The 24,708-nt window shown below is 46.2% G+C and overlaps 1 protein-coding gene across 1 annotated transcript; it reads left to right on the forward strand.

Moving 5' to 3' along the window:
- Positions 1-427: 427 nt before the first annotated feature.
- gdap2 (ganglioside induced differentiation associated protein 2) lies at positions 428-18,444 on the forward strand. The gene is made up of 14 exons (XM_083682368.1): positions 428-629; positions 2,443-2,664; positions 4,131-4,270; positions 4,548-4,701; positions 6,284-6,372; positions 6,861-6,937; positions 7,696-7,855; positions 9,471-9,621; positions 9,914-9,990; positions 10,744-10,820; positions 11,027-11,166; positions 14,177-14,231; positions 14,534-14,677; positions 16,637-18,444. The coding sequence occupies exons 2-14, from the start codon at positions 2,480-2,482 to the stop codon at positions 16,676-16,678; spliced, it is 1,491 nt and encodes a 496-aa protein (XP_083538494.1). The 5' UTR covers positions 428-629; positions 2,443-2,479; the 3' UTR covers positions 16,679-18,444.
- Positions 18,445-24,708: the final 6,264 nt, after the last annotated feature.

The raw sequence follows: 24,708 nt of genomic DNA on the forward strand, positions 1-24,708 counted from the left end.
TGCGTGGTCGATAGATTCAAAACCATGGCTATCATTCTTTAAATGTCCTATATCAAGCATCTATGAACAAAAATAATGTAATGACGATATTTTAACACTTCTGAGTGTAAATATTCATTATATAGAATAGATGTTGATCTCTTATCCCATCATCTATTACTTTCGTCTGTATTTTGGGTTCTGGCTGCCACAGTAACATGATCAAAATGATTATGACAGTAATCAGTCACATATATAAGAATATTTAATTTTTTAGTTCAATTTGGACATAGGTTTTGCTTTTACACTAAATTGTACTGACAACTTTTACTGTGTGTGCGTTTTAGACAGGGGTCATTCTATCAGTGGTCCCTAACCGCGTCACAGCGGAAATGTTTTTTTCTTCTCGCTTTATCATGAATCAGCTGATCACAAACAAGAACCAAATTGTAGTAAACGTGACAGTGCGATGGGAATAGGGTTTTGTAAACAAGGTTTTGCAATGTTTTTGTGATGATAAGAGAACCATCAAGACGCCTAGTATTCCTTGCGTTTAGTAATTCTGTCGTTGCATGGTTCGGCATTTAAAAGCGAGGACTCGCAGTCGGATACATAGATTCACTGGAGGAGAAAGGGAAGCTGGTGGCTAGGTAGGTGTCATTCTCTCTTGATTAGCTAGCCTAGCTATATCACAGATTTATCATTTCCTTTTCAGCCGCATTTGTGCTAACGAAAAACCACAAGCCATTAAATGGCTAGAGGGCAGAGAGGGTTGTACAACTGTGCACAAAGTCTAGAAATGTGACAGTCAGCTGAGCTCGAGTTTCATCACACATTCTGGGGGTCATGTTTTTTCAGAATCGGGGCCCATGGCCATGGTATAGCTAATGAAGTGGTAGAAATGCAATATGAGATTTGCTACAAGTAAAAAGCTATGTTGGGAATTGGGAATAGATTTACGTGGCTACCAAGTCAAGAAGGCACCAGAGTCAGCAGAATTCCAAAGTAGAATCATTTATTTTCCAGCGTGCAATAATCCAAAATTCTTCAGACAAGGAATTAACAACAACAACAAAATAATGTAAATAGATGACCAGCAGATAAAGTCATCTCCAAATACATCAACTGGCATAAAATACTCCATGTTGTGATGGAGCTTTAAATGACTCTGTCCTCGCTGTACACCAATGTAGCAGTCAGATTTTGTTTTTAACCTTGGGAAACACACTGAGACCAAGGCCACTTTTGCAGGTGCAACCTGTCTACAATATAAATACAATTAATACAACACAGTAAAATACAGAAATCATATAAAACCACAACATTATATATTATATCAACAGAAACAATCACATCCTTCACCAAAAATGTGCCCTCTGTCTTGCATCCTCACTAGTGGATAAAGATCTATTCATAGAAAGCTGCCATCCTAATATGTTAGACAGACAGAGACACTCTATAACATCTTAATGGTAGTAGCAGGGGAGGCTGGTGGAGGTAGAAATCGGAGGACGGAAAGAAATCGGAGGACTGTGTGCAATAATAGAAGGCAGACTTCGCCTGGTTAACTCAATCTGCCCAGGGCACCACCTAATTTCACAAAAATGCCATCTAAATATTCCCTGTATAACATAATCTTGTTTTCTGATTTGACAACAAAGCTGACTTTGTGTGTGAGGTCAGGATTCCAACGCAGAGGTGTGAAGGTAGAGCCTCAGCGCTGAGAATAAGATTGGTTTAAAACCGCACAGAATCAGACACACAGCAGGAATAGTGTTGTTTTTGTCTTCTGGAGATAACCTCAACTGATATTTAAAGGGGCAATCTGGGATCTAATTTTCTACTTTTAAATTAATTATATACAGCCATTGATTAAAGAAATACATTGAAGAATATAACTTATTATTGCCCCATCTGCTTAGTTCAACTGTCTTGCCCGATCAGAACCCATTATATAACCTTGTTTTTTTGTTTCGAAACAATGTAATTGGAAACAGACACTGTGTATCTTCAAAATAATGTTAAAACTATAATTTTCGTTTCATTGATGGTCAGTCCTTCCATCCATAGCTCATACTATGAAATTGAGAGTGGTTACATTCCTCCAGCCCCTCAGTTGATTGCTCAGGTTTGATGTTTGAATCCCAGATTGTCACTTGTAAATGAAAATCTTCAACATTACAAACGTTATATAAAATATCAGAACCGTTTTACCTGTTTACCTTGAATGTGCAAAGACATTTCAATGACAGTTCTCTCAGTGCTTGTTAGTGTGGAACTTTGAGATCTCTAAACAAACACCTTCCGCTAAAGTATGACTGAAAGTTCACTGCTGGAGTGCGCTGAGATAAGAGGGGTAGGGACTACGGTAAGAGACCAGCAACCAAAATGGAACGGGGCCATCGTCTGCCTCCTTGGCTCTCTGAGTATACAATCTAAGGTCTCTCTGGTTTTGTTTTGCAGTGTGGAGCTGTGAGGTCCAGGCCAGCTGAGTGATAGAATGGATCCTCTGGGAGCACGGTCCCAGTTTGTGGATGCCCAGACCCTGCAGACCTGGGCGGAGCAGCAAAGGGACCCTGGAGAGGAAGAGACCCTGAGAGACTACAACGACAGCCTGGTCAGCCAGCAGGCCTTCCCCTCCCCCTTCCGCTACAACCAGGACATCAACAGGAAGATTGTCATACAGTGAGTCACTCTCATTGGTCTTCTCTCTCTCTCTTCCCCCTCTCTCTCTCTCTCTCTTTCTCTCTCTCTCTCTTCCTCAGTCTCAAACTCTCTTTCACCCTCTGTGTGTGTGTCCGTGTCCCCCACCCCTCTCTCTCTCTCTCTGTCTCTCTTTCTTTCTGTCTCTCTACCTATCTTAGGGTGTGTTTACTCTGGCCAAGATAAATGTTTTGCGGGAGCTGCCTGTTGTAGGAGCCACATTTGCAACTTTTACAGTTGCACACACACACACTATCATTCTTTACTCTCACTTGTCTTCTCTTCTTTCCTCTCCCTGGTTCTCTCTTTCACTTTTTCCATTGTCTTTAGCTCTGTCTATCTCTGTTGCTCTCTCTCTCTCTCTCTCTCTCTCTCTCTCACTCTCTTCTCCCCCCCCCCCCCCACCCTCATGCCTTCATCGTCCCTGCCGTCTGTCTGTGATGGTGAAGATATTGGATGTTAACCTTTGACCTTCAACCCTCTAACCTCATATTGGAGGCCTCAGTTAAGGGCTTACAGGTCCAATAAACTTCAGGTCAAAGCCCTTGTGCTCTTGCTCTGGCTCTGTGTGCCACTGTGGAGCCACACACACACACACACACACATTCCTCCATTCCACCTCGTGGGCACACACCAGCACATAAATCCTCTTTGTTGTGGAGCACATGATGGGCCCAGAGCTTCCACAGGCTGGAGCCTCTCTGTGAGCCTCTCTGTGTACCTTAACCTCCCCTTTAAGATTCTATTACCCCCACCTCACCTTTAAGATTCTTGTACCCGAGCCTCCCCTTTAAGATTTTTGTACCCGAGCCTCCCCTTTAAGACATCTGTACCTTAGCCTCCTCTTTAATATTCTTATACCCTAGCCTCCTCTTTAAGATGCCAGCCGTGTACCCAATACATTACACAATGGTCACAAGTTCCCTCTCTGTTTTGCCAGTCTAAGCACATTTTCAGTGACACAGACACACAGATACAGGAAGCTGTGGAACGTGATCTGCTTTATGTTCCAGGGACAGAACATACACAACGTGATGTCACAAAACCACTGTAGCTCATCAACCCTCTGATCTCCAGACATGGGGTTCCCATGGAAACCTACTGGTCTGTAGAGCCATTGAGTAACAGGTCTAAGGGTGCCATGTGATCAGCCACTCCTCTCACTGTTGAAGCAGGCCAGGCCAGTTCCCCCCTTTTGAGAGGCGTACACAGTGTTCCAGACCTGAGAAATAGGTGTAGACACGGTGTAGACACTCAGAATTCTGTTTATTGAAGTCACATTCACACAAGATTCAGTTGGATGTGTTTATTATCTCAAGCTAGACCAAAGGGCCTGAATGTGAGAGAATAATCACCACTAACAACCAGGGCAGGCTGGTGGAGGTAGAGATCGGAGGACGGGCTTCTTGTAACGTATTTGACATTACTTCAACCTCCCTCCCCCTCAGTAATGGCGACGTGGCGCTCCTGAACTGCACGGCGATCGTCAACACAAGTAACGAGACTCTGACGGACAAGAACCCCATCTCTGACAGCATCCACAACCACGCAGGGGTGGAGCTACGGGAGGAGCTGCTCAAACTGAAAGGCAGGGGATGAAAACCAACAACAACTGTTCATTTAGCTGTTCACCTCTGTGTGTTTGTGGTGGCTGCTCATATGCAAATGACTAGCTGCTTTCATCATAGCATTTTGTGGTTTGCGCTCCACCGAAGTTGATGTAGATTACTTGTGTGTGTGTGTGTGTGTGTGTGTGTGTGTGTGTGTGTGTGTGTGTGTGTGTGTGTGTGTGTGTGTGTGTGTGTGTGTGTGTGTGTGTGTGTGTGTGTGTGTGTGTGTCTTAATAACACATATGTTCCCTGCAGGCTGTCGGACGGGGGAGGCTAAGATGACTAAGGGCTTCAACCTGGCAGCCCGGTACATCATCCACACGGTGGGGCCCAAGTACAAAGCCCGGTACCGGACGGCTGCTGAGAGCTCCCTCTACAGCTGCTACAGGAACGTCATGCAGCTGGCCAAGTAAGACACTGGTCCATACTACTGTACTACCCTACATGTTAGTGTGTACTACATCGGCTCCATATTACCCAAGTATAGGGCCGTTGGCCAAGTAAGACATGGTCTCATACTACTATTCTACAGTACAGCAGAGGCTGGTGGAGGTAGAAATCGGAGCATGGCTCATTGTAATGCATGGAATGGAATGAGGATCAAACACACGTGTAGTACATACTACATGTTCCTGTACAGCTGCTATAGGAGTGTTATTCTGCTGGCCAAGTAAGGGACTGTCTCATACTTCATATGTAGTCCTCTCATGGTGGTCTTCTATGGCTCAGTTGGTAGAGCATGGCGCTAACAACGCTTAGGTTGTGGGTTCGATTCCCTCTGGGACCATATATACTGAAAAATGTATGCACTCACTGCAAAGTCGCCTTTGGATAAAAGCGTCAGCTAAATAGCATATGTTGTTGTTGTTGTTGTTATTAGTAGTATTATTATTATTATTATTACTGTATACTACATGCATATGAATAAAGGCTGTACAGATTAATCAACAACAGTCATGCTTTAGTTGACAACTCATTTCAGAAATAGGACTTCTAGATATCAAGGTCAAGTTAATGCTAGAATGAGTGATAACCCTAATATGAATTATTGAAAAGTGGTATGTATATTACAAACTACACCTCCGGTATGCTACATATTACTGTACACTTCTCAAGCCAAATATAGCTTTAGTATGTATATACTCACCAAACACTTTATTAGGAACACCTGTACACCTTCTCATGGTGTGGGGAATGTTTTCTTGGCACACTTTGGGCCCATTAATACCAATCAATCATGGCTTGAATGCCACAGCCTATTTGAGTATTGTTGCTGACCATGTGGATCCCTTCATGGCCACAATTTGCCCATCTTCTAATGGCTACTTCCAGCATGATAATGCACCATGTCACAAAGCAAAAGTCGTCTCAAACTGGTTTCATGAACATGACAATGAGTTCAGTGTTCTTCAGTGGCCTTCCATCGGATCTGAATCCAATAGAACACCTTTGGGATGTGGTAGAACGGGAGATTCACAGCTTGAAAGTGCACCTGAAAAATCTGCAGGAATTGCGTGATGCAGTCATGTCATCATGGACCAGAATCTCAAAGGAATGTTTCCAACATTGTGTGGAATCAATGCCACGAAGAATTGAATGCTATTGAGAATTGAGTGTATATGTATTCTCTCACTCTCAAAGAGTGTTAGCCCATTCTCCTACTGTGTTGTATATAACCCATGAGGCCCGGTCCATCTTGTGTTCTGTTAGCCAGCTGCTGTGTTCTAGGTGTGATTGGGACCACAGGACCTGCTGATTAGATTAGGGCTGGAAAACACTGTTTTCACACATCGAACACTGTGTGTGTGTGTGTGTGTGTGTGTGTGTGTGTGTGTGTGTGTGTGTGTGTGTGTGTGTGTGTGTGTGTGTGTGTGTGTACGTGTGTACGTGTGTGTGTGAGAGGCAGCGCATGTGGGTGTTTTGTGGGTGCGAGTCAATCTGTGGATGTGTGTGTGTGTGTGTGATGCTGTTGTTCCTCTTTCTACCACCAGAGAGCAGGCTATGGTGTCTGTGGGCTTCTGTGTGGTCAGCACAACCAAGAGAGGATACCCACTGGAAGACGCCACACACATAGCCTTCAGTAAGTTACACACACACTCTCACTCTCTCTCCTTCTCTCTCTCCCTACGTGTGTGTTTGTGTGTGTGCGCGCGCGCGCGATTTATGATTTATTGAAAGCTATGCGTGAGTGTAAACCACTCAGTATAACACACTATATATATATAATAACCCTCACACAGCGATGTCATCACCTCCCATACAGTAGCTGCCCCTATGGCTCGTCATGTTAGGCATCTCACATGCAACCATCAATGAGTGACACTGACATGCTGTTTAATAACTCCTTCACTGGGACAGTCATACGCACATACAGTCAGCCAGTGGTCAGTAAAGGGATACTACACCCTTTTCATACCTCAGAAGTAGTGTAACACCGAGCCGTGTGCATATTACTGTATACTCCATCTGTTTAATAGGTCCAACATCACGTCACTTCTACATGGAATACCTAGGGAGGGAGTCTGATAAACGTGTGTGTGTGTGTGTGTGCGCGTGTGTGTGTTCCAGGAACAGTGCGAAGGTTCCTGGAGAACCATGGGGAGAACATTGAGATGGTGGTGTTTGCTGTGTCAGACATGGAGGAGGTACGTTCTTCACTCGGCAGTGATGACTCCAGGGCTGCAGTCTGAAGGAGCCTTGTCTCCTCTCCTAACCTCCTCCCCTAGCCTCCTCTCCCAGCCTCCTCCCCTAGCGTCTTAAGCAGTCAGCAGTGTCCATGGCCCCTATTTACATCCCTCCTTCCTCCTCCCTTTCTGGAAGAAATCACTGATCTGACATGAATAGTGATAGATGAATGTAATGCAGTTGAAAACCCGCTTTGATGAATCCAATTATGTTAAATCAGTGATAACTTCCAGGAACTTCCAAGTCCTCAGACAGGGTCAGTCCATCCACATTCCAAGGTCTGGAGCCCTGGCTGACTCTAATGCCAGACGACATGTTTTCCTAGTGAAACTGAACTCATGGACCATGTTTGGGCTGGACTATGAGAAACAGCCGTGTTTGGAAGGCCATGGTTTTCATTTGAGGCCATTTTTTTTTCGTTTTGATAACATGGTTTGATTGATTTCTGCGCTGAGAAGGTGAAATAGTTCAAAACTATCATGAGGGTTCCAGGCTCCATGATGATCTCACTGATAAGGAGAAAGATATGGAGCATGTTTTCTGCAGCCGTGAGTGTCTATGTCTGTCTGTGTGTACGTGCGCGTGTATGTGCGTGTGTGTATGTGTGTTTAGGCGTGTGTGTGTGCGCGCATGTGTGTCTGCGTGTACGTACGTACGTGCGTGTGTGTGTGCGTGCGTGCGTGCATGTAAAGGTGTGTGTCCTCTCCTGCCCCCCCAGGCGGTGTACCGGAAGCTGCTGCCTCTGTACTACCCCAGGTCAGAAGAAGAGGAGCAGGCCAGCCTGCCCTTCATCCCCGCCGACATCGGCAACTCTGAGGGCGAGCCGGTCGTCCCGGAGAGACAGATCCGCATCGCTGAGAAACCTGGCAATCTGGAGGGTGAGACTGGACTCCACTCAACACTCACACATGGGTCAGAGGGCCCGGTTTGATCTTGCTGAGCAGAGCAACAAATACCGTACAACTCAGAATTTTATTGTAGCTTGATTTTAACAGTGATTTTGAGAAAACTGTTTCCAAAGACTTTGGAAACAGTTTTGGCCCATTTGCACATACAAATTGGAGCCCAGAATATCCACTGGATTGGAGTCATTGCTGGGTCTTCAAAAGAGAGAACCCTACACTTATGGAGCATACAGTTTATAGCATACAGTTTGCATCAATTTCCTAAAATTCCTCATCTGTCCAACCCCCTGTGACACTCCTCAGTTAGTTACCATAGCAACCTCTCTCACAAGTAGTTGATTAGTTGTTATGAATTGATAGGAACAATAGACCCCGCCACCACCAATCAGTCACTTCCCAGAACCAGCTGTTTTGGGATCAAAACAGATCTTGAAATTCTAGCTTCTAACTCTAGTCTAGCCTCAGAGAAGGAGCCTGCTATCGCCATGGTGACCCAACCAGTGGACATGGGACAAGAATGCAGTAGATCATCGCTGAGTCACTGGCACGTCTCTGTCCATCTGTCATAGCCCTAGCCAACAGTTTATAATGCACACACACACACACACACACACACACACACACACTCGCTCGCTCACACACACACACACTCGCTCGCTCGCTCACACACACACACACACAGTGATGGATCTAACTTCAGAGTGGAAGGCATGAGAAGCGGCGGCCTGATTGTTAAATGAGCCATGTCTTCCTGACGGTTCATCTTTTCCACTGAGCTGTGTGTGTGTGTGAGTGTGAGTGTGTGTGAGCGCCTGTGTGTGCGAGTGTGTGTGTGTGTGTGTGTGTGTGTGTGTGTGTGTGTGTGTGTGGTGGGTGTGTGTGTGTGTGAGCGCCTGTGTGTGTGTGAGTGTGTGTGTGCGAGCGTGTGTGTATGTGTGTGTGTGTGTGTGTGTGTGTGTGTGTGACTTGTTCAGCTGGCTAACGCAGCCCTGACATGGAGCAGGTGCTCTGATGGCAGCAGGATATAGCCTTGTTAAGGCAGAGTAATGATAGTCTCTATGAAACTAGAGTTTACGTCCTGTTGAGATGTTTTCCTAGTGTGTAACATGTTTGTCTTTTCTAAAGACGTGTTACTGTATGTGTTTGTGTTTGAGTATGTGTATTTTGTTTACTTTAAAAGCTTTGTATGCTTATGTTCTGCTAGCATCGTGTGTGTCTGTGTGTGTGTGTGTGTTTGTGTGTTCATCTCATGAGTCTGTTTTCCATATGGGTTCAAAACCAGCTAGAAACGTCCATCCTAGAAGTGTTGATCCAAGACAAATAGGTTGTGTGTGAGTGGTTGTGTGTGAGTTAGGCCCAACAACAACACACTCAGTACTCAAACAGTAAACACACACACACACACCTCTGACCCAGAACAGCCAGAAAGGTCGGCCCAGTTCTTCAAGCAGGGGGATGTGAGGGATGTCAACCAGCCTGTAGTTAGAGAGAGAGAGAGAGAGAGAGAGAGAGTGTGTGTGTGTGTGTGTGTGTGTGTGTGTGTGTGTGTGTGTATTGACCCTCTCTCTCTGGTATCTGGTGTGTGTAGAAGGCTCTGAGGAGGAGACGTTGGACTCTGACCTGGGTCAGGTGGGCACGCACGCCTTTGCCAGGATGGAGGGAGACGTGGACAAACAGCGCAAACTCATCCTGCAGGGCCAGCTGTCTGACGCCACCGTACACAAACAACACCAGAGAAAGTGAGCTTACACACTGCACACTACACACTACACACTACACACTACACACTGCACACTACACACTGCACACTGCACACTACACACTGCGCCCAAACCCTACACACTACACCATACACACTTCACCCTACACCCTACGCACTACATCCTAGACACTGCACACTACATACTGCACCCTACACCCTAAATCCTGTACCATCCTACACCATGACTCGTCACACTACATCCTACATCCGCTGACATAGTGTTGACACAGTGCTGACATAGTGTGCTATAACTTCTCCTGTCTCTGCAGTTATAACCGTTGGTTATGTCGAGCCAGAGCAGAGGACCTGTCTGACATAGCAGCTCTGAAGGCCTTATATCAAACTGGTGAGTTGTGTGTGTGTGTTCTGTGTGTGTTCTCTGATGGGGTTAGGGACGGAAATCCTTTTCCAGCCCATTGAACACAGCATTAGGGGGTGCAGTAATCCGTTTTCTCATTTCTCATTTTCAGGATTAAAAATAGCCGATAATGAAATGGTCCGTGGTCATTACAGGACACTTTTCTTTCTCTCTCTCTCTCTCTCTCTCTTTCTTTCTCTCTCTCCTCTGATGTTCTGTTGTCTTCTCCTATTTCATCTTCGTGAAGGGCAGATGTCATACATGTCTATAACACACACACACACACACACACACACACACACAGAAATGCTGTCCTTCACAGTATATACCCTCCCGTTATCACTGTGTGTGTCATTGACATGTGTAACCAGTAGGAGACAGTAGTGTAGCAACAGCAGACCACTGGCCCAGTGTGTTTGAGTACTGTACATTCTAACTCCCCTGTGGCCTGTGCCCTGTCTTTTCCCTTATTGCCCCAACCCTATGAGCTTTGAGAGAAAACACTATGCTATGTCCTAACAGGCTTAGGCCCCTCATAAGTACTTGAGCTGTGGCTGGTTTAGGTGGGTGTGTAGGGTGTATGGTGTAGGGTGTATGGTGTGCGGTATTGTATGTGTACAGGGTGTTGGCTGGTCTGTTTAGTTTGCTTCTCTGGGTGTCGACCTGTGTGACAGGACTTTGATGATGTGTGTTGATGCAGGTGTGTGTGTGTGTGTGTTGATGGTGATGTGTTGTCCTCAGGTGTGGACATGTGTGGCAGGACCGTGATGGTCCTAGTGGGCAGGAACATCCCTGTCACCCTCATCGACATAGAGAAGGTAAGAGGCTACTGTTTGGACTCTTGCAAAGTTGTTTTTTTTACATTACAGTTTTGTTGTTTGAGGTATTATGGGTGTGAACAAATGTTGACTGTGTGTGTGTGTGTGTGTGTGTGTGTGTGTGTGTGTGTGTGTGTGTGTGTGTGTGTGTGTGTGTGTGTGTGTGTGTACGTGTGTGTACGTTTGTGTCTCCCTCTCCCCTGTAGGCCCTGCTGTACTTCATCCATGTCATGGACCACATCACAGTGAAGGAGTATGTGATGGTGTACTTCCACACTCTGACAGGAGAACACAACTACCTGGACAACGACTTCCTCAAGAAGCTCTATGAGATCGTAGACGCCAAGTAAGACATGTGCTCCATCCCAAACTGACCCCTGAACCCTACCCCGTACCCCCTACACGCTACCACGGACCTGTTTGCTGGACCTTCATTAAGCCTGATTCCTAGAATAAATAGTGGATTCAATGGAGATTTTAAATGAGATTCTCCAGTGAAAGTGTGTCCAGGAAATCCAGGATTTAAAACACACTTTCTTTAAGTTTGTTAGTGAGCAAATGATGATGAAATTCTAGAGAACCTGTCTAAATCGGATGATAGGCTTCTAAATCGGGTGACAAGCTGTTGACCGCAGCAGGGGAGGCTGGTGGAGGTACAAATCAGAGGACGGCCTCGTTGTAATGCATGAAAAGGAATGAGGAATGGTATCAAACCATCCCTCATTCCGTTCCATGCTTTGCAACAAGCCCATCCTCCGATTCCTACCTCCACCAGCCTCCCCCAGACTGCAGCTCTTCTTCGGTGTTGTTGACTCAAGCCAAACTGAAGGTTACTGTAAGGGGACACGTTGTATAACCAATGGCAACGTGTGAATCAGATGTGAACCCCATCCCGAGGTGAGTCAGTTCTGTAAATAGCCGTCTTACCATGAAATGATTCTGAGCTGTATGACCTCCACACCCACTGTTGGTTCTGGGGAAGAGCTGCACTCCAGCTTGGCCAACGCTTCAGTCCTGTTGGGACAGCAGAACTCACTGAAGCATGGGCCAAGCTGGAGTGCTCTCTCGCCAGAACTGATCCAAACAGATTGTTTGTGCTAGAAAATCACCAAGGAGACGTCTCACTCAGCTTTTTTTCGTACAACTGAAATGAGCTTTTGTTTCAGCGGAACAGTGTAGTAAACCTTAGACTGTGTGTTTTTTGTTTTTTTTGGAACGGGATCCAACGTTCTTGGAGAGGGTTCCCATAGGAGATGGGTGGCGCAGAGCCCTGAATCAGAGATACTGATGTTTCTTAAACAGCCTGTATAGAATATGAAAATAAAACACTGAAGAATAGATCATGGGTCAAACATAAGACATACATTCATTTCCAATGATTACTTCTTAACAGTTATTACTTCTTCTTAACAGTTATGGACATGATCGAACAATGTCAACATAAGTGGTCACATGACCAACTAACACAAGTTAACATTACGTTATATATGATTCCAAAAGATATTTCATGATTAATAATGATTGATAATGCTTTGCTCATCCCTGTGTGACAGACACTCTATCATATCGGATCCTAGATTCCATTAAGAATACCCAAAATGCTATTTTTACCATGCCCTCAAGTTAAGATAAATCGGATTGTGAGGAGTTTATGCTCAGGCCAATATCTGAAGCTGATGACTCACTCTACATGTCGTTAACGATGCATGTGGACATTAGACATTAAATGGGAGAACCTGGTCACGATTATGTTGTGTTGTGTTGTATTAACAGAACCTTTATCTAGCGCACAACATCACATTAATGCACATAGGAAGAATGAGAATAGAGTATCAATAAAATGACCAATTTGACAGTTTCAAAGCAACATGACTATGTTTTAACCATACCTTAACTTGCGTCAAAGACAACACGGGAGAATGGTGCCCGTGACGGGCCTAACCCAAAACTCAAAGAATATCCTGCTGTCCCCCTCCTTAAATAGCATTCCCAACAAAGGACAAGGTGTGAGAACAATATAATCGCAAAGGAATGCCGAGGGTGCGATTTCTTCAGACACATTACAATCGCAAAGGAACTGACAAATGGTGAGGGTGCGACCATTTCAGGATGTCCGCCAGGCTCATTCATCTGTAAATAGTTATACACATTGAAATCAAGGCTTGGCGTCACCAAAATCACCGGAGACGCTGCTTGTTACAGAGCCTTACCTAGGAATGAACGCCATGTGCAATTGAAGAAAATGCTATGGAGTTCATGGCACTAATCAAACCCTGAGAAACTCTCCCCCATCTGTCTCAAGAAAGAAACACTGGGAGGAGAGAGAATGAAACATGAACACATGCACTAGGCTGTGCCAACCTCGTCTGCTTCTCAGCTTTAAGACTCGGATGAGGTCAACCACTGATCGCTTCATCTATGGTTTATACACACAGACACACACAATCAGGGAAAACCACATCCTCAGTATGACAACCTGAACCCCTTCACTCTCACCCCAGCTATAGAATACATCTCATACTCCCTCTCCCTAGCTATAGTCTCTCTCTCTCTCTCTCTCTCTCTCTCTCTCTCTCTCTCAACAGAGCAGTTTTTCAGCTACACACTGTAAAACCTGTCTGGCTGGAGACCCAGGTGTTGTTTTTCTTTTGTTGCTGTGTTGTTAGTCCAGATGAGAGCTTGTGGTGTTCTGGTGGACAGATGAGTTTGACTCGTCCTGGCCTCTGAGGGAGTCTGACACACACTGGTCCTGGTCCTGTTCCAAACCCAAAACAGCCTGTCCTAGTCCTCCCCTGCCCTGTCCTGTCCACGTTTGTATCTCCTTATCTCCTCTCCTCTCCTCTCCTTTCCTTTCCTTTCCTCTCCCCTTCCCTCCTCTCCCCTTTTCTCCTCTCCTCTCCTCCCCTTCTCTCCGCTCCCCTTTTCTCCTCTCCTCTCCCCTTTTCTCCTCTCCTCTCCCCTTTTCTCCCCTCGTCTCCCCTTTTCTCCTCTCCTCTCCCCTCCTCTCCCCTTTTCTCTTCTCCTCTCCTCTCCCCATGGTGGATTTGTTAGTGTCATAATGACAGATCCAACATTCATGGCGGTGAGCGTTTCCATGCTGTTGGACAGCCTTTGGAGTGCTGTTCGTGTGTGTTCTTTGGACACCATCACCCGCCCTGGGCTGCTGCAGAGCTGTCATGGCCGCTGGGTCACTCTGTAAAAATTCACCCTATTCTTTCGGGTCGTGTTTTTTTTCCTTTCTGATATATCGTTTGTTGTTTTGTCTGTACTAGGGAAATATGAAGTCATGGTAACGCTGTTGATTGAACGTTTAGTGGATCATGTGAAACTTGGATGTTCTGTGTTGTGTTTTTAAGGTTCAAGAAGAATTTGAGGGCCTTCTACTTTGTACACCCGACATTTCGCTCCAAGGTAAGATTGTGCTGCCTCCCCCTCCTGCCTAATTACTGATGTGTACAGTATACATCCTACTGAACATCTTTTAGCTCTGTTTATGGCACTGTCTCAAGTGCTCTTTACACTCACTCTGATCCTGATGGCCTAGACACACGCAGACACAGACACACACACATGCAAACACAGACACACACGCACACACTCTCTAATCCTGTTTCTCTCCCCCTGTCTACCTGGTTCTTCACAAAAGAGGCTATGTTTACAACCACCAGTGTTCAGCCCTGTTTCATACACGGTCCTCCTTGTCCCTGTCTCAGGTGTCCACTTGGTTCTTCACCACGTTCAGTGTGTCTGGGATGAAGGACAAGGTCCACCATGTTGACAACCTGCAGCAGCTCTTCACCTGCATCAGGCCCGAACAGATAGACATCCCTCCCTTCGTACTGGAGTACGATGCTAGGGTGAGGACATGTGCGCACACACACACACACACACACTCATGCATGCATGCACGCACGCACACAAACACACACACACACACACACAGGCACACACCCATCATCGCCCAACTGTATGATAACTACTGATACTGAACACAGCTCCCAGGTTGTGCCACTACACACACACACACACACCCCTAGGCTGTGAAAAACACACATCATGAAGCAGTCCCCCTCAAGGCAGTCCTCAAGCTGCAACCTCTACACCACGTAAAAGATGGATGCTCACCCAAACATGATTTTAGGTCAACAAGGTTTACATTTTTTCCTCTTTCAGTCATGGCGGTTTGTTATGTTTTGTAAGTGTGTTGTTATTTCCCATTTATTTTTCCGTATTAGAGAATTTTTGGACTCTTTTATTTTCGGCTAATTGTCTTATTCAGCCATATTCTGCAAATCGCCGACTTTTAGAGCAAATATATATTTAGCAAATAGCCTGCTTACGTTTGAGGAACTTAATGTTGATGTTAATCTGGTCCATTTATTGTTGCAATGAGTGTGACTCAAAAGCACCGGTTTGACTTCCAACCATTATGTAGTTTGATGCCTGTCTAGTTCCTCATATCTGGGTTATTCTCAGGTGAGTCAACATTATTACCAAGGTGCCATTAAACGTGATAAATGTAGTTTGTAATTGTGTGTGTTGGATAGATGAAGAGGTACTTTCATCCTCCTGACTATAAATAACCCCTGAGACGTGTAGAAGGAACCAGAACTACTCAGGAATTTACGAGGGAGAGGGAGGGGGAGAGAGAGAGAGAGAGGGGGAGAGAGAGAGAGAGGGGGAGAGAGAGAGAGAGGGGGAGAGAGAGAGAGGGAGAGAGAGAGAGAGAGAGAGAGCGAGAGCGAGCTCCATCAGTTAGGTCTGAGTTCTACTCACAGCTCCATTAGTCTTCCCTGTTATCAGACAGAATCTGAGAGAGAATAACCAGTACTGTGCAGGAATGAGAGAAATACAATAGCTCTGTAATGTGCCTTGTTTGATCTCTGGTGCTGAGATATCACACACACACACACACACACACACACACGCTAACACGCTCACACACACACACACACACACGCGTGTGCGCTCATACGCTCACACACACACACACACACACACACACACACACACGTGCGCGCTCATACGCTCACACTCACACGCTCATTACTCCACAAAACTAGCAAATCAGTCAAGTTGATTCATGATTAATTTGTAAACGTCCAAGCTTCTTGTTTGGCTGGGGCTGTGTCTGTATGGGTTCAGCTACGGTTTGAGTTCATGTTGATCAGTGGTCTTGAGTTAGGCTCTGATGCGTGTATGGCTTGAGTGGATGTTTGAATACATAGCAGAGGAGGCTGGCGGAAGTAGAAATCGGAGGACGGGCTCATTGTAACGCATGGAACAGAATGAGGAGTGGTATCAAACAAGTGTTTGTGTATAGTATGGGAGCAGTATTGTTTGAGAACGTGTGAGTTTATGGGATATAGAGCTCTATTTTCAGCCCGTTCAAAATGTACGAAGTCCAAACGCAGGCGTTTTGGCAATTTGTGTCGGCAGTAACATAGGTGAAATAACCACAGCGCTGTAGCAATGTCCTGCCTGCACTCATGGTGGTAAAAGTGGCGCGTTCATGACAACAAGTAGGTGAAGTGTAGTAGAAAAAATTCATGACAACAAGTGGTAGTAGGTTTCAGTTGCGCTGAAAAAAGTCTGGCCTTGAAAATAGCACAAATATTTCAGGCACTACTGTCAGAGCCCCCGCAAGTGCCCATGTTTGCCCGAAGACTGTTTTTTTAAGCCATTTAAATACAGCTTTTATTTGTGTGGCCTGGTCTGGGCTGATAGTGAGAATTATATATATATATAACACACACACACTGTGAGAGAAGTACAGGTGTGTGTGAAACTAACCTGTGTGTCTCTTTGTGTTTCAGACTAACGCACCTCACCACCCCTCCCACTCTTCCAGCCTGTGAGAGGGGACCAATCAGAACTGTCGCTAAGGTCAAAGGGCAAGGACTCACTACATCTGAACATGACTGCCGTATTCACTTCCTGGTCCTGACCTGACCAGCAGGACCTGCTTAAACCCCACCCCCTGACCATACAATGAGCCAATCATGGACTCCGTATGTTGATGACATTGGTCATTGGTCTGTGAACTCTCCCTGGGACCCAACCAGGGCAGGATGCTGAACATTGAGGAGGCTGGAGACTGAGCAACCGAAGATGAAGACCTTTTTGTATTGGCTGCAGTGTGGACACAATCAGATGACGGACAGCTCTCTAACCCAATGGCAGAGCCTCTGTGAATGGACACTATCCCCTGATACACCGCTGGCCTGTCTTAAACCCACCGCCCTCCCCATCGTGTGTGTGTGTGTGTCTGTGTGTGTGCGCGCCTGTGTGTTTACTGAATGAGCCACCCTGTTATATCAGAAGGAACTGAACATGCTGTTTCTCTCATCACCCGTCAATGGATCTTTTATTTATTTGTCAAGTCACTCAGTTCATGTTTTTATTTTCTGGCACAACTTCATGGTAGTTTTTTGGAAGGTTATTTTGTGTTTTGAATCACAAACTGTTGCTAAATGTTTCTCTCTCAAACGTTCACCAAGTGTGTACCCTGAGCCTGTTTGTAGACACTATCAGTTCCTACCTGATCCAGGTGTTATCAAACACACACTGTCTGTATCAGTTCCTGTTGGGTTCATGTGCTTCAAATGAAACATAATGATCCCAGTATATACGTCAACCTTTCTTTTCAAGCAGCCTCTCAAAGTCATATAGGATAACTTTGAGAGTGTTTAATGAAGTGTAAGATATTCACAAGCATTCTTGTTTTTGGACAGACATCACAACAATGTTTAATGAGTCATTATGTTACTTAGTTACTTAAGTAACTAGTTAGTTGGCTTCTTGCACTTCTGCCACCCCCCCCGTTCACTAGGAGTAAAAGTCACATTGATCTAGTCTCCACGTGGTTTACGTACAACACACAGATTACATGTCTGAATATGTATATATGGTACTTTAGTTTTTTTTTAAATGAGCCAAATTTCAATCATGGCAAATGTCTGTTTGACTTCAGTCTAATGGATTCGGACAGTTTGTCTATAAATAGGTTTTTGATGAGATTATAGTTACAGCGATTGATTAAACAAATGCAGTCTTTTTGATCTGTTCCTACGCTCGATTAAAAGTCTTGTTGATTTTATTGAATGCCTTTTATTTACAGCTGTTTACTTGTGTTGGCTGGATGAATGAAGCTGCTGGCTGCTTCACAAGCAGAATGACTTGGTGGAGGCAGAAAATCAGAGGATGGGCTCATTGTAATGCATGGAACAGAATGAGGAATGGTGTCAATGGTATCAGTGTGTTTTAATACCATTCCTCGTTCCATTCCATGCATTACAACGAGCCCTTCCTCCGATTTCTGCCTCCACCAGCCTCCCCTGCTCGAGCTGCATCTCAGTAGTCTAAAATGACTCCCTCTCTTCATCTCATCTCCTTCGTCTAAAGTACAGTGATCTCGATAGGCGAGACGAGTCAAAGCAGCAGTGGGAAGCCTCAGGCCTGGAGGTGTATTGCCTGAGATCAGGTCAGGTGAGGGAGAGGTGACGCAGCGATGAAGCCGCCCTGTCAGACCACAGCTCCCCAAGCTCCTCCACAGACCTTCAGAATGCAGAGCATTTTTTTGTTTTTGAGTTGGAAATGTGACAATAAAAGGTTCTATCAATTGTAGGTGTGTGTGTGTGAGAATTATTTGTCAGCTGCAGTGATTGATGTGACACTTGGTTTTAGTTGTGTGTTTACACTGAGCCAGTTCTGATTCCAAGCCCAGTATCATTATTGTCTTTTCTTTTTTCACATTTTCATTGTTGGCCGTACACAGAAATGCCGATGTTTGTGGCCAAAAATATTTAGTATGATAAATAATGTCATTTCTGCTGTGGCCCAGAACTACAGTAAGAACAAAGGAGAGAGAGAGAGAGAACGAGGGAGCAAGGTAGAGGAGTGATAAACAGGTGTTTCACACACTCACTTTTTCCATCTCCCTTGTTTGTCTTCTCTTCCAGGAAGAGGTGAAGTGACCTCTCTTTGATTAAAACATCTCCTCTCGTATCCCTGTCCTCTCCTTTTATCCTCCTTTCCTGTCCTCTCTTCCTCCTGTCCTCCCCTAATCTCGCCTTCTTTCCTATCCTCTCCTATCCTGCCTACTTCCTCCACTCTCCTCCTTTCTGCCTCTTCTCCTCCTGTCCTCCATTGCTCTGCCCCATCCTCCCACCGCCCCTTTCCTAAACCCTGTCCCCGTCTTACACACCTTCCCTCGATCATTTAATCTTTTCTTTTTTCATCCATGTGTTAGTCAAAGGAGGATTAGAGCTCTGAACGGAGGTAGAGATGGAGGGATGATGTTCTCTCTAGAAAGGAAGTGCGGTGCTGAGAGGAGGAGTAAATCCATTGTTCACAGACCTCCCTCTGTGACGGGGGGGGATTAGTCTTTGACAATGGCCCAGTGGACACAGACACACACCTGCCTGCTGCAGGACACACACACACGGAGACACACACACACGGAGACACACACACACACACACAGTCTGCCTTTCGTTCTGCCCTCCACCTGGCTGGAGTGACTAGTGGCAGGATCGACTCTGCAACACAAACAGAGATTAAGAGACAGACAGCCTACAGACTCGCTTATCCGCTGGGGGAGCTAGAAATGTCCCCTGCGATCTACTCCTTTCAGATCTACACAAGTCTCTAGGGTGTAGGGGCTAGGGGTAGTCTCTAGGGAGTAGGGGCTAGGGGAAGTGTCTAGGGAGTAGGGGCTAGGGGTAGTGTCTAGGGGCTAGGGGCTAGGGGCTCGTGTGTGGACATGTGATCAACGTTTTAAATGTCTACCCTGCGTGAATACGTGACTGCAGCATTTCCTTTGATGTTCGATTTAAATAGCATCATCTGACACGTCTCTCTCACACAAACACACACACAAAGAAGCATGCATGCACGCACACGCATGCGCACATGCACATGCACACGCACACAGAGAGAGAGAGAGCCTGATATCCAGATGAGCCAAGTGCTAGATCCATATCACTAATCAGCAACAGTACACTCACAAGAGAAGACTTCCTGACCACATCAGCATCAGCCCATAACATTGAACACACATGTACTGAACGCCAAGGAAAACATGGCCCTGATGAGACCCTGTACCTTCCCCTGTCCGTGATTGTGAAGAACGGGTGGTTCTATGGACATGGTTCATTGCTGTCTGTCTGAGCCAAACATCCGTCCTCCTCCGTTTCATCCACATATGTTACGGACGTGTGTCACGCATACTAACGCAAACACACACACACACACACACATACTAATAGCACAGGCCAGCCCAGTACAGCACAGCTCAGTACAGCACAGCACAGAGCCACCATGATCAGCACAGGGAGAAGAACTACCATGATCAGCACAGGGAGAAGAACTACCATGATCAGCACAGGGAGAAGAACTACCATGATCAGCACAGGGAGAAGAACTACCATGATCAGCACAGGGAGAAGAACTACCATGATCAGCACAGGCATAAATGTTTAGTCAGCTGGTGTAGGGAAGTCAAAAGTACATTTTCAACCTCAGAAGTTAACCCAGACAGTTGGGTTGTTAGACAGTGTGGTCAGACTTTGGTTCCGTCAGGCCTACTACAGTCAGAGCCATGCTTGGGTTGCTAAACTATGTTGTATTGTAGGCAGCGTCCCACAAAGAGCATCTGTTGTTAGTTTGATTAGAACTGTACACTGTGCTCTGGTCGTATGCATCATTGACTGTTCAGCTCTGAAACATTGAGCAGGCAGGGGGGGGGTAAGGAAGGGTCAAAGTGCAGTGAGATGCATCGGCCACTAGGGGGTAGTACAGCTGGAAGACCATGTTACACCACTGTAGAGTCAGTCGAAAGAGGGTGGTGTTTGCTATTATTCACGGTTCAGTGACTGCAGTTCACCCAGTTTCTAACTACCAACAAACAGGAGCAAATAGCTGCAAGACATCCTATGAAAATTACGAAGTTCTGAAGTGTTTCATGTTGAAATATGTAGATAACAGAGATGTCTCTAAGCCCTCCCTGTCCCAGTCCCTCTATCTCTCTAAAGGGGAGGTCTAGTATTTATGGTAACAGCCAGCTAGCTCAACAGATCAATATGGAATGCAGTAGCGTCACACTGTATAACTGGTATCTCTCCCACGCTTAGGCTACCTGACAACAGTCCAAAGAAGCTTCCTGCTATTGCCCCCCCCCCCTCCCCCAACCCACCCGAACCCTTCATAGACACCTTCTATACTTCTTTCACTCTTTCTCTCGTTCTTTTTCTCTGTTTCGCTGTCCCTCTGATTCACACACACACACACACACACACACACGTGCACACAGAAAAAGAGAGAGAGAGAGGGAGAGAGAGAGTTATCATGGCCCGGCTGTGTAATCTCACAGCCTTCCATTCCTCTCACTAGCATCTATCACCACTATATCATCCAACCCCACTGCTGACTGGACCGTAGCTCCCTAGCTCCCTACCACTGCTGACTGGACCGTAGCTCCCTAGCTCCCTACCACTGCTGACTGGACCGTAGCTCCCTAGCTCCCTACCACTGCTGACTGGACCGTAGCTCCCTAGCTCCCTACCACTGCTGACTGGACCGTAGCTCCCTAGCTCTGTGTCTCCACTGCTGACTGGACCGTAGCTCCCTAGCTCCCTACCACTGCTGGCCCTGGCCTGACAGGGAGAAATATGTTGGTCAGAGAAAAGCAAACAGCGCTTATTTGTCTGGACAAGGATCAAACGCCCTGATCAGAGGCTGTTACGGAGCAGAGGGTCAAATCTGAGGAGGCTGGGGGGGTAATGGGAACAGCATGTTAGACTAAAGTAGGGAAGGGCACACACACACACACACACACACACACGTGGACATATAGACGCATACAGACTCATATATTAACATACTGTCATACGGCATATGCATGAACACGCACACATACACGCGTGATCACGTTAGTCACATGAAACCATGTTTCAGATGGTTGGAGTGGGCTTGGGGGACGACGACACACACACATGAACATACCTCAGTGAAGGCCTACAGTATGTTGTGGTGGCGCAACATTTGGTGTTGGGGTGGAGGGTGAGGCGGGGGGGGGGGGGGGGCGGGGGGGTGAAAGAGGTTTCTGAGAAATTAATCTACCGGATGCCAGGAAGAATGTACAGTATCTCTCTCCTTCTCTCTCTCTGTTTCAGCCACAGGTCCATCTGCCTCTGGTCCCCGGGGGGAGAGCAGCACCATAATCCCCCCCCCCCCACACACACACCCCACCTTCCACCCCACCCATCACCTGTTTCTCGGGACCTTGACTAGAGGGACTATAAATGGCACTCCTTGGGTTGAGGGCCGTTGTTGCAGGGGGGAAGCGGGTTGTGTTTGCGCAGCTTGTCCATTTCCTGAACGAGAGGGACAGGCAGTTTGCTCAAGCTGCTCGGTTTCTCAGAAGTGTCTGCCACAGGCAGGCTGCAGCCAGGAGCCAGAGGTGATGTTACGCTGTGGGAGTCACACAGTCACGCTGACCCTGAGCTGCGTTTAGGAAACCAGGTGGTGTCACACTTTATTTCTTCCCCCCTTCCTTATAAAATGGAGTGTGTGACATACATTAAATCACCCTTAGCGATGATCTGAGATCAGTGGTTCCTCTTCGGACAGTGTTTCTGATGATAACAGTTAGCTTTGTGGGAGGAGTAAGCTGATGTCAGATCTGGGCCTAAATTAAAGTTACACCACTTCTATGTCCTCCCTTCCTCCCTGTTGATAAGTAAAGTTGCACAAATTGCACTAAAAGAACACATTTTCCTGGAAGAGGACTCCCACACCATACGCCAACAGTTGGAATCTGTATTTCAGTGCGTGCACACACACGCACGCACGCAGCCCCACCCCCACCCACATATTTAGAATCAAACCTACGCCCATTTACACAGAAACCCTTCCCTTACCCCTCTCTGACCTCAAATCAAACAAAAAACATTATTTATACAGCACATTATACATGGATGCAAGACAAAACATAATGAGAATAAAAAAATAACAGCCATGGGAGATGAAACAGTAAGAGCAGAGAACAGAAACCTGGTCCTGACTGTTGGAGCCTACGTGGATACATGTGGTCCCAGTCTGCATCACACACACACACACACACACACACACACCATTAGTCATATCATCACAAGCTTCTAAACCAGATTGAGTCTTTATGCTAATGGGGGTTTCAATGTGAGTTACCTCGACATTGGTCGGCAACAGAGGTTCAAACACAGTCAGAGGACAGGGGGAGGACAGAGGACAGGGGGAGGACAGGGGACAGATAGCAGCTTTAATCACTGCACAACCAGTCCACATGAAACTGCTTTTCATGAGAGAGAGGGGGGAGGGAGGGGGAGAGAGGGTGCAGAGACAGAGAGAGAGAGCAGGAAGGGAGAGAGAGAGGGTGCAGAGAGACAGAAAGAGAGAGCAGAAAGGAAGAGTGTGAATGAGAGAAAGAAAGAGAGGACACTCAGGACTATTGTGGCCCTAGCTGCTATGTTGTGGGGGTCTCTCTCTCCCTCCCTCCCCCTTCCTCCCTCTCTAAGCATTCTGCTGTGTGCTGCCTTTCCATTGTCTCCCTCTGCATACTTCTATCTGCAGTATTCCAGAAATCATGCATTGTTAGTTCTGCCTGCCATACACTGGAGCGGTTGTGTGCGTGTGCGTATGTGCGAGTGAGAGAGTGTGTGTGTGTGTGTGTGAGTGAGAGAGTGTGTGTGTGCCCTGTGGAAACCTGTCATCTCTGTCCACGCAGCCCCTGATGCACACAGGAAACAGGAGATGTATTAACAACCTCCACACTCGACCAGAACCCCCTCAGGAGAACGACTAACATACATGATTTACCTCACGCATGGACAACTATATATAATGGTGTTACAAGATTGTATCAACCGGAGAGAGCTATTTCACAACCAAGTGAGTTTGATCACTTTGAGATGGAACAGAATATCTGTACGTTACAGGGCTACAACTGACCTTACAGGGCTACAAAACTAATTGTGGACGATGGGGCTATTTGATCTGTAGGATTATGAGAGAGAGAGAGCGATGAGAGAGAAAGAGTGGAAGAGAAAGGTTGATATACTGTATGCAGCATGAAAAAGGAAATGGAAAAAGCGGTTAGGAGATAGTGAGGTGGAAGGGTGGTGTGTGAGGGGTTGGCACTGCTGCGTCACCACAGTGTCCCCCCCCCCCCCCCCATGAGTAATACCAGGCAGATAAGTCACCTTTTTATGAATGAGTATACGGCTCTCATGAGGGAGGCTTCCAGGCAGAGTGGAAAATGACAGAGCAAGTAAATGAGAATCTGTGTGAACAGAATTAGATTATGGGTGGATGGTCTGAACACGAACACACAGTCGTGCACACAATGCATAAATACACAGTAGGAATTTTAAGCCCATGTTCCATACGCTGTTAGAACAGTCTAAGAGGTTAGACACATGGATACATTATGACTGTGTGTGTGTCTGCCTGCGGGGTTGAATATCTGATGGTCTGCCGTCGAGCTAACTGACAGGTCTTTGAAGCGTTCTAATGCAGCGTATTGTCCTGGTCATTATCGGCCATTAGAAGACTTGGCCGGGTCCATATTTCCATGACACGGAACGGACCAGAGTGAGAACGAATGGGGACAGCACCTTAAGCCTATAATTACTGAACTGAGTGTTTGTAACCGTTTCCTTCTTGTGGTGGAAATGGAAAACATGTCTGATTAAATTCACTCTGACGGGCTGGTTATGGAGGAGGGGAGAGAGTAGAGTTGCCAAAATGCTGGAGTGAAAGATATGTGGAAGTTGTGGTTCTGCTCAACGAGAGGGCAGAATATCGTGGCTCAGGGTATATCTACTAAGTGGCTTTAGTCCTAAAATGTCAA

Source organism: Argentina silus (assembly GCF_951799395.1).
Source record: "Argentina silus genome assembly, chromosome: 12".
NCBI classification, from domain to species: Eukaryota; Metazoa; Chordata; class Actinopteri; order Argentiniformes; family Argentinidae; genus Argentina; species Argentina silus.

Coding starts and splice junctions, on each gene's coding strand:
- gdap2 (XM_083682368.1), top strand. CDS start 2,480: ATGGATCCTCTGGGAGCACGGTCCCAGTTTGTGGATGCCCAGACCCTG. Junction 2,665..4,130: donor AACAGGAAGATTGTCATACA/GTGAGTCACTCT, acceptor CCTCCCCCTCAG/TAATGGCGACGTGGCGCTCC. Junction 6,373..6,860: donor CGCCACACACATAGCCTTCA/GTAAGTTACACA, acceptor TGTGTGTTCCAG/GAACAGTGCGAAGGTTCCTG.